The following is a 10,000-nucleotide window of genomic DNA, read 5'->3' as shown; positions in this document are numbered from 1 at the left end:
GTGCCGTTCTCAAGAAACACGCAAGTTCTATCAGAAGCTCAACGCATCCCGCAAAGGCTTCGTGCCGCGAGCCGAAATGTGCCGGGATAAGGATGGGAGCATCTTGACGGACGGACGTGTGGTGATCGAAAGGCGGAGCAGCACTACGAGGAACATTTGAATGGCGCTGAGAGTAGAGGCAGTGAACGTCAAGGCAGCCGAGGAGATGACTACGTCAGTTCAGCGCACAATGGAAGCCAACCAGCCTCCACCTTGAGAGAAGTTAAGGATGCCATCCAACAGCTAAAGACCAATAAAGCAGCTGGCAAGGATGGTATCGGAGCTGAGCTCATCAAGCCCGGAAAAGCTAGTCACTTGCCTGCACAAATTGATAGTGACAGTTCCGGTTCATATCCATCCTATGGTCTTAACTACATGAATAACATGTTTCAAGAACAATTCCAAGAATTTTGATACCCATACCAGGGTTTCTTCCAAATGAATTTATGGTCTCTTTAGGCCCTCCGTGAACCTATTCCGGGATGTCCATTCCGAGTCCATATGATCACGTGGTCCTAATACGTTGGGAAGTCATAATCCTCGAATTTTCTGCGAAACTGGTAACTTAGGATACAAGAAATCATCATTTGGATTCTATAAGATCAACTTCTCCATTTTGGAGACATGGTCTAGCAAATCCGGAACTCCGGTAACCAGGTAATCCGTATCGGTCCTTTGTCACATGGATCGGATAGAGGATGATTTTTTTAATTCAAAGCAAACGAAATCGTTCAAATCGGTTGAAAACTGACGAAGTTATGGTCATACCATAAACGTGGGTACCCGGGTACCCTGGCGGTACGTTACGGGGTAAAAATATTCAGGAGCCCCTCTCCAAGCACCCCCTTACTGGATTTTCATTTTCATACCACCTAAACCTGAGTTTTCCGAGTTTGAAGATGTCACGGAGTTTCAATTTCCTGCGATGTTTAGAACCCTAAAAAAATCACTTGAAAACGTAAAAGGTACCCGGTGTAACAAGCCCCACGTTACAATTATTTTATAACAACATAAAGATTAACTATCAACATGTAACAAATAACGAATTAAAATAATGCACGTTCCCTCCGGGTGCCCTGAGAGAGACGGCTTGGTGGTGCCCATTACGGGAAATGGCGAGGTTCCATATGAGATTTTGGTTCATCACTCAAATCCCGCATGTATATTTTTTATTGCGTATTGTGCTTCTTGTCTACAGCAATTAGTTTGCTGTATTCATAGCTGAGCCTTTGTACAGGATTCTTATCCTATTTGGGCACCTCGAATCAATTAATGCCATTTGGCATCAACGATTCGATGTCTGTGTCTGGAACAAACTGGAACAAACTTGGGAGAAATCACAACTAAACATTTTATTGCCTACTTTCAGGATTTCATCTTGGGTCCAGACACAGAAACAACAAATAAAACAGACACAATATAGCACAAACGATATAGACTCGATCGAAGATTCACAACTATTCGAACAAAATAAAACCAACCGTAACACAACCTTATCCAACAGCACAGATTTTTTCATGAATTAGAGAGCCGATTCATGAAAAATTCTTAAGTCAGCTAGTGATGAAAAATCTGACTAGAGGACTAACAGACTGGAAACTTAACCTAAGCCACAAATCTCAAAAAAACTAAATCTATTCTAAACCTCATAAACGGTAGCGAATCCTACCAAAAATTGTCTGAACGCCAACGAGTCTTGGCAAATTGTCCTATCAGATTCTTTACTACACTAAACTAACTCTGTTGATCCTACAATTAAATTGGATTACAAATGATTCTCGCGAAAAATCAAATGAATCACACACTAAACAATCAAATCGATACTTGCCGCAATATCAAATCGTCATTACTATCATTGTGGGTTATTTAGCTGGGCGCTAGTGTAACAAGCCCCACGTTGGGCGCCAGTGTTGTCAAACGACCTCTGTCGGGAACTGAATGGACATCGGTCGGCCGGCTAAGCAACAATAAACGCCACAAAATTGATTACGTGTACAAGCACGCTCGAGCCTACCTGCCTCACGACGATACTCGAGCGATGCAATCAGCACCCTTGGATGTTGTGTCGACAGCCGTACCCGTTACTCATCTGGTCCACGTGTCTCCCTAACAGCAGCCCCCACTGGGTATCAATGCACGCACCTCTTGTAGTCTGCGAAGCACTCCCTTGGGACAGTCCTCAACATTAGGATCTACAAATGTCAGATCCGAAGCAGAAAGAAGAAGAAGAAGGGACAGTCCCGATGTTGTCGTCCTAGTCGCTTATCGGGATCGTGGAAGGGATACCGCTCCCCTCGATTGCACCGGGAATTCTTTCCGAAGGCTTTTCTTCTCGGTGCTACTTGTGGTGTAGTGCCAAAGCTGCCTGTTGGTGTGGTGCCAGACGTGAGCTGATCAACCTATCAACGTTTCACGGAATCACGCTAGCGACTCGTGCACGCCGAGTAGAGAACCACCGGAGAATCGTCCGTACACCTCTGAACGCTCAACCTCTATGTTGTGGCGAGACAACGCGCGTGGTCACGGAATGATTAGCGAGCAATCTTCGGCGCAGAACCAAGTGGATGAGCGTGCTGGCCGCTGCGGTTCCAAATTCTCGCCAATTAAAGCTCTCCCGGACTCCGTATTTCGGCGTTCAAGCAAATGTTGGCACGTGTCGTGCCGTTATCCGCACGACGACGATAAATTTCCCTGCGCCGTTTCTCGTGCAGGTGAAATCTTCAACTTCGGTCACTTCGGAGTGTGGCTAGACCGAAGAACTTTTGCCTGCCGACTCACTGTTTGCGGATAAGGTGTGTGCTCACCGGATGCAATGTTTCCGCTTTTCGCTGAGCTTTCGATGACAGCTGTTTTTCGCTATGTTGTTTTCAATGTGCCCATGCGGTGTATTTGTTTTTTTTACTTGTTGTACACGCTCAAAATTCTTTTTGGGTTTTAGATGTAGGGCTTGTACACGTTACTATTCATATGAATTACTGACAAAATTTACTAACGTAACACCGGGTACCCTGTCGATAACAGAAGGGTTCATATAAATTCATTTCCGTTTCCATTCTACGAACAAAATATCACAAATCAGTTCAAAGACGCTTGGTGCGGTTTCGCTGAACCCCGACACCACGCGGTCGCTCGGGTTCAACAAGGAACACTCATCGTTCTGCTCGTGACATTACCAGTTGGTCTTAGCAACTCGTCAATTGGTGCGATCCCTCATGCGATCAAGATTGCTCGTTTGGTATATGCACCATTTTGTTCTTTATTTTCATTATCTAGTTACATACACTGGCAATATCAGCCTTGTCATGACATTCCTTCAAGCACGCATTAAAAAACGGTCGATTTCCGGGATTCGAAGGGTTTACTGTTGTCGATTAAACGTCTTGTAAACTTTTACCATATGTTATGATTGCTGATGCGGATTAGATTGGCAGAACAGTTATAGTAAACGGAATACACCTGATCTTAAAATGCGGATCGTTCTCAGGTGCGTGCGAGAAAACGTCTTGATTGGAAAGTGTTCCAATGGTAATCAATAGTAATGCAACCGAGGAACGTCGAACGGTTGGTTGTTTGGACGAAAAATTAGTTTCACGAGCTCGCTTGGAAGAGTTTTCTTCATTTTAATAGTTCCACGCAACTTATCGTACAACTTCACAGCAACTTGCGTGAAAAAAAGAAACGGTCCCACTGACAGGAACATGTAAGTTTTGTTTTTGGCTGTTATTTTGTTTTGCTTTGCACATTTGTTGTCATTTTCTGAATCGTATGTTCCATAAAAGTAAAACCTAAATAACATTCGAACCCTTTCTCCAAATGTAGCAATTATTTATCGTTAAACCCATAGATAAAAAGCCACGGACGCAAGATAACACGACGACGGCAGCCACGAGCCAGTGTGACGGGGACGGTCGCTCTTCAGCGGGCTGGAAATGTGTTATGCCGTAATCGCTCGGTTCCTTCGTCGTCGGATTGTGCTGGCGATCATTTTCCTGCTGTCGCTGACGTACTGTATGGTGCGATTAATCGGAAATGTGAGTATTATTTGCAATTATTGTGTTGAAGCAATGGAAACTCATCCGAAAGTATTATCAAATGAGTGAGCTGCAATTTATGGCATCTACGATTAGGTAAACAAAGAATATTCAATTTTTGTTGTTACCTTTTCATACAGTTTCAGTAAAAAGGTTGTTCAATTACTCATTGAGTTAGTATCTACATTGTACTCATTTGTAATTTTACATAGAGAATACCATGCAATTCGATTGAGATTTTCAATCACAGCTCAAGGTGAGTCACGATGCGATTTATATGGTTCGATTAGGTACTTGTTATAAAGATTTTAAAAAATCTATATAAACTGATAACCCTTAATGCACAATGCGTTATCAAAATAAGAAAAAAAAACAAATGAAAAGGCGCTTTTTGCTCCAACTAGTATAGTATACAAATGAGAGTGGCTAGAAATATGAATAAAACGAATATTCATAGGAGACACAGTCATCGGAATAGTTGAAGCCCAATTATTTACCTAGGTATGTGTAATATTTTAACACGACAAGTCAAATTGTTTTAAATATTTAAATGAAATTTGAGCTGAGTGAATCGGATGCTTTTGATTATGGCGTCAGCATATCTGCTGGCTTGAATGGTTTCTTCGACCGAATATCAACCTACAGCAACAAACAAAGAATGACCCATCGATCCGGGCGATCATTCATGCCGCACCTCATTCAACTCCCGGCGTGTATCGGTTCCACATCCTTTCCACTTTGGCTGATAAATCCAGTTGGAAAAGTTAGGAAGGCTCAAGCCATTACAACTAGCCAACTTTTAACAATCATTTTTTTATCAAGTGAAAACCTACTCAGAAGTTTTAGGGCATAGGACTAACCACTACCTCTTGGATGGTATTCTCCAACAATCGAAGTTTGTCCAGGCCACGTCCTTACGAATTCCTTTAAAGGAGAAGGGTGCTTAAACACAAATCATTACCAAATAGGCTTAAAATTCCGTAAAAGTTAATAAATACAATCCCGTGATCTATGAGATCAAAGGCAGCCTCAAGATCCGCATATATCACCTATTTTTGTTAGGATCGTTAACTGGACGAGATATATATTTTCATTTTTTATATAAAGAATGCGTGCTCACAGTCGAAATATTTTTTTTTTCATACATAGCGGTCCTGTCTCTTTGTTTCCCATTAAAAAGTGGCCAGAACTAAGGGCTCAGAAGTTATGGCCAAAATACAATCCAAAAATGCGAAGGCAAGTTTTACTCACTATTTTAGCACTTATCCTTAACCGATTTACTCGCAGCCGCAAGCATTCGACAGGGAACCTTGCCACATTGTTTTGTGTTAAGAATGGACCAGATCGGGCAATAGGCTCAAAAGTTATGACAAAATACTAATTTTATAATGTACGAGAAATTCACCATAATGCCTGGTAGATTATTTAGGTTTTTAGATAACTTTAATACGCAATACTACTTCTGTGATGTGATCCTATAACATATATTCAGTATACGAGAAAGGCGAATGTTCTAAAACGTCAACTTCTTTTTCCAGAACGTATCGCTAAACTTGGACGGTGATCTATTTCAAACAAGTCTACAGCGCGAAAAGCCTATCATCTGGACTGGTGCCATTCTCGAGGAACGCAACCGCTCCAATGATCTATCTATAACCTGCCGAAACTCCGTTCAAGGCAAAGCCCTCATCGTTGATGACCGAGGCTACGTTTGTACCAGATTCGAACTACTGTGGACCGGATGCTGCAACGTAGAAGTGGAAAGTACCAAACTTTTCCATTGCGATACCTGCCAGAACAGCAATTGCTGTGCGATTTACGAGTATTGTGTATCGTGTTGTATGCACCCGAATAAGGTTTGTACTTCAACATCAGTGCAGTTTTCAAGTTATTGAATTTGATAAATATTGCAGAGGCCATTACTGGAAAGGGTGCTGGCCAAAGCAACCGGGCGTCAAATCGCGGTTTACGCCACCGTGAACGACCAGTACGAGCTGTGTCTGACAAAGTGTAGAACCAATTCGCATTCAGTGCAGAATGAAAACAAATATCGCGATCCAAAGTTAAAACACTGCTACGGCGAAACCGAAGAACAACTCACTGCTCAGAACAGCAGAAACAGTGCCAGTGGTGCAGTAGACACAAGTGACAACCATAATCCCCTAATAAATAGTGTGTAGGTGAAAGAATGCTGATAATGTGAAAACTGTTTGCGGTTTGTGATAAGAAGTCAGATCCAGACAAATAATGAAATATTTTTGTATTTGATTTATCGTAAAGCAACCGAAAATGAATCGCAACTTTGAAAGGCAGATTGAACATTTCAAATACAGACTGACATCCTCGCACAAATATCGCCGCCTGGATCAGCGGTAAGTTTTTGCATAGATTTTCGCTACTCTTGTACAGTTTCTTCGAGGTGTTGGTCTTGTTCGATACCATATTTAAGTTGCTTCCCTTTGATATAAGCCCAAGCCATTCTTTTTGAGGTGAATGACACTCCTACTTGGCCTTTGCAATCAATGGTGATGGCGCCTGCGGTTCCAGTTAATCTATCAGTCATTGTTTTACAGGAATTTTCAGTTGCAGTTTGAGCATCTTCTCCGAGGAATTCAATTCGCTTGAGAATGTCGTGAGCTAGAGAATATCTCATGATGGTTTCACCATGACCAGTGGTAGACACACCACCTACCCGATTATCGGCGTACGTTCCTGCTCCTACTAAGGGAGTGTCGCCAATTCTCCCTGGGAGCTTTCCAGTTATACCACCGGTGGATGTCGCTACAGCGATATTGCCCAAACTATCGATTGCAACGGCACCGACCGTACCCACTTCAGCTTTGCTGTATTTATTAGATGATCCTATCTCGGTGCGAGCAAACTCCTGTCGCCTCTATGCGCAGCTTCTTTCCATTCCTCCAAAGCTTCTTTAGCAAAATCGGTTACCAGCTGCCCAGGAGGATCCATTATATCGAACCCCTAGAATAAGACGTTTGTTTTATAAACAAATCAACAATTATACAAATTAATTATTATAAAACCTCTTGGACAGCGAACTGCATCACTCCTTCCCCAGCGAGGAAATTATGCGGGGTCTTCATCACCCTTCTCGCCAAACTTATCGGATGCATGATGTCTTTGACGAGCGAGCAGCATCCTGCGCGCAATGTTGCCCCATTCATTATGCTCGCCTCCATCTCAACGTTTCCTTCCGTGGTTAAAACCGATCCGTAACCAGCATTGAAATACGGATCCAGTTCCATACTACGAACTGCCACCTCGACAGCATCCATAACGGAGCCAGAGTCTTGAAGTTTGGCGTAGCCCACTTTGGCGGCTAGTTTCACGCCTACCAGTTTTCCTTCGACGCGTTCGGTTGGAATGTCCCCTGCTCCCCCATGTACCAGCACAATCGGTTCAATCGATGACATTTTATTTGAAGGGATGTTCTACACAAGTCTTCGTGGAACGGTATCTGCTTTGCTACTGATTCAAACGGTGGTAAGAATGCTATCTTTCAACTCAAAACGTTCAACCACTTGCATGAATAGGTAAAATGCAGCAGTCTTGATGCGCTTCATATGACGGGCTATCATGGAACTCTGCGATTGGTTGATAAGAGCTTTGCTTCGTTTGGGATTTAACACATGTTCATTCTGAAGTTCATTTGCAAACAGGCATGAACTTTTGAACGCAAAAAGGCATGTTTATTCTGTTCAAGCTTGTATGCAATAACCGTGGACAGATACAGGACAGATCAAAAGTTTTTGGAATTCACGTAAAGATTGTTTAAATAAAAAATATTCATTATCATTGCTCGTACAAATCTGAGCTGTTCAACCTTCCGAGACTCACATGGACAAATTGCTTGCGACGACTACATTTGCTTTTTGTCTTGTATTATAGGGTTGACCGGGGCAATACGAATCATCTAAGTAAATCTTTCCCAAAGCTCAACAAGTCATCATTCATATATACACTAATAAAAATCCACACATTTTTAATGGCAAAAATCTAAAGAAATTTCCAAATAAATTTTATGTGTGCGTTAATAACCACCCGCTATAGGAGAATCCACATAAAGGTTATTAGGTAATAATGGTTATGTGTGTTTCCACATATATGCTATGCGAATTCACATAGCCGTTATGTGGTAAATGCTATAGTCAAAATTTATGTGTGCCACACATAATGGATATGATTGGATTTTTGTCAGTGTAGTTGACTTATACTTAAGATTGTTAACTTGAGCCACCTGCAAACAATGCGTAATCTTGTACTTTTCCTTCAATGGCTCTAAATTCAGCTGTAACATAGCCTGCATTTCCACTTTAGATTCTATGAGCATTTCCTTAATTGTTATTAGCAATTATTAATTGAAGACTTCTTATATCTGCTAGTATGAATATGTGTGGCAAGCATCCTTGATAGACAAAACAGATGTGGTCCATCTTCGATATTGAAACACCAACAAACCCACTGGTGGAAATCTAACTTTTTTTGAGCAACGAGCATAAAACAGAGCAACAGCACATGCAGAGTTGTCCTACACAGTTGGTAAAACATCTGCTCTTATATTTTTCACAATTTTCAACAATTTAATAAAATTCATTCAGTGAGTGCAACTAATAGTCCGTGTGGCTACGGTGGGTACCATTTTGACAGATAGAAGCGACATTTAGAAAACTCTAACATCCATCTATTAGTTGCACTCACTGAATGAATTTCATTCAATGAATTATTGACAGTGACTGGTTTTCTACCCGTCGCTGCCAGCATCAAGCCAGCATGAGTTAGCCACCAGAAATTTGATGAAAAACTGTTTTGTTATGTAGGAAGGTGTCCGCTACTACGCCTACCAAATATTTTTTTCGATGAAAGTGATTAATTTTGAGAAATCGAAGCATAGATGCCTTTCGCCATACTGATTTCAGAAAGTTAACTCCTAGGGCAGCAGGAACTATGTCCAAGGGCTTGACGATCTCTCCCCAGGCCATCTGCGACTTGTGGGGCTTGCCTAGGATGTGGTGGGGTTTGACAGTAGGCCCTGGTTAACTCCTATAAAAAGCTGCATGTATCCGCAAGTTAGCCCCACTAAAGCGAGCGTTGCCGCTCAAAGCGTACAAGCCCAAGTCCTTGTGCCAGGTGGGACACCAAACAGACCTGACACGGCTTTCCGACGAGACAGGATGTTTGCGCAAGCCCAATAAGCCGCCTGTAAAACCAATACTTACCAGCAATATAAGAGATAATACGACTCGATATAATCGGCAAAGACTTACGCGACGAATAAAGGAAGCTTGAAACATGGAATTGCAAGTCACTAAGCTTCGCATGTTGCGACAGGATAATCGCGCTGCAAGAGATTTGCTGGACAGGACAGAAAGTTTGAAAAAGCGGGCATCGAGCGGCTACCTTCTATCATAACGAGCTGGGAACCGGCTTCATACTGCTGGTCAAGATGTGCAAACGCGTGATTGGGTGGCAGCTAATCAACGCAAGGATGTACAAGCTGAGGATAAAAGGCCGTTTCTTTAACTATAGCGTCATCAACGTGCAGTTCCCAAACGAAGGGAGACCCGACGACGAGAAAGAAGCGTTCTATGCACAGCTGGAGCAGACATACGATGGATGCCCACAGCGGGACGTCAAAATCGTCATCGGCGACATGAACGCACAGGTTGGAAGGGAGGAAATATATAGACCAGCCATCGGACCGGATAGTCTGACCACCGTATCGAATAATAACGGTCAACGATGCATAAACTTCGCAGCCTCCCGCGGAATGGATGTCCGAAGCACCTGCTTTCCACGCAAAAATATCCACAAGGCAACATGGAGATCACCTAACCAAGAAACGGAAAATCAAATCGACCACGTTTTAATCGACGGTAAATTCTTCTACGACATCACGAACGTCCGCACTTACC

General features: G+C 42.5%; 2 protein-coding genes and 1 pseudogene across 2 annotated transcripts in view; 2 read left to right on the top strand and 1 right to left on the bottom strand.

Moving 5' to 3' along the window:
- The first annotated feature begins 3,734 nt into the window (after positions 1-3,734).
- Positions 3,735-6,442, top strand: LOC134205452 (SREBP regulating gene protein-like). Its single transcript, XM_062680705.1, has 4 exons — positions 3,735-3,817; positions 3,884-4,070; positions 5,609-5,926; positions 5,984-6,442. The coding sequence occupies exons 2-4, from the start codon at positions 3,969-3,971 to the stop codon at positions 6,248-6,250; spliced, it is 687 nt and encodes a 228-aa protein (XP_062536689.1). The 5' UTR covers positions 3,735-3,817; positions 3,884-3,968; the 3' UTR covers positions 6,251-6,442.
- The window catches only part of LOC134205453 (scoloptoxin SSD14-like), a 139,365-nt gene continuing 135,668 nt past the window's right edge, over positions 6,304-10,000 (top strand). The window contains exon 1 of the mRNA XM_062680706.1: positions 6,304-6,442. Within this exon, the coding sequence (XP_062536690.1) occupies positions 6,360-6,442 (83 nt within the window). The 5' untranslated portion in view covers positions 6,304-6,359. The remainder of the gene's footprint in view (positions 6,443-10,000) is intronic.
- LOC134205451 (probable isoaspartyl peptidase/L-asparaginase GA20639) lies at positions 6,316-7,631 on the bottom strand (annotated as a pseudogene).

The sequence above is a fragment of the Armigeres subalbatus genome, chromosome 1 (assembly GCF_024139115.2).
Source record: "Armigeres subalbatus isolate Guangzhou_Male chromosome 1, GZ_Asu_2, whole genome shotgun sequence".
Lineage (NCBI taxonomy): Eukaryota > Metazoa > Arthropoda > Insecta > Diptera > Culicidae > Armigeres > Armigeres subalbatus.
Note: the sequence above shows the minus strand (reverse complement) of the source record. Positions and strands in the feature narration are given on the sequence as shown.

Coding starts and splice junctions, on each gene's coding strand:
- LOC134205452 (XM_062680705.1), top strand. CDS start 3,969: ATGTGTTATGCCGTAATCGCTCGGTTCCTTCGTCGTCGGATTGTGCTG. Junction 4,071..5,608: donor TGGTGCGATTAATCGGAAAT/GTGAGTATTATT, acceptor TTCTTTTTCCAG/AACGTATCGCTAAACTTGGA. Junction 5,927..5,983: donor GTTGTATGCACCCGAATAAG/GTTTGTACTTCA, acceptor TAAATATTGCAG/AGGCCATTACTGGAAAGGGT.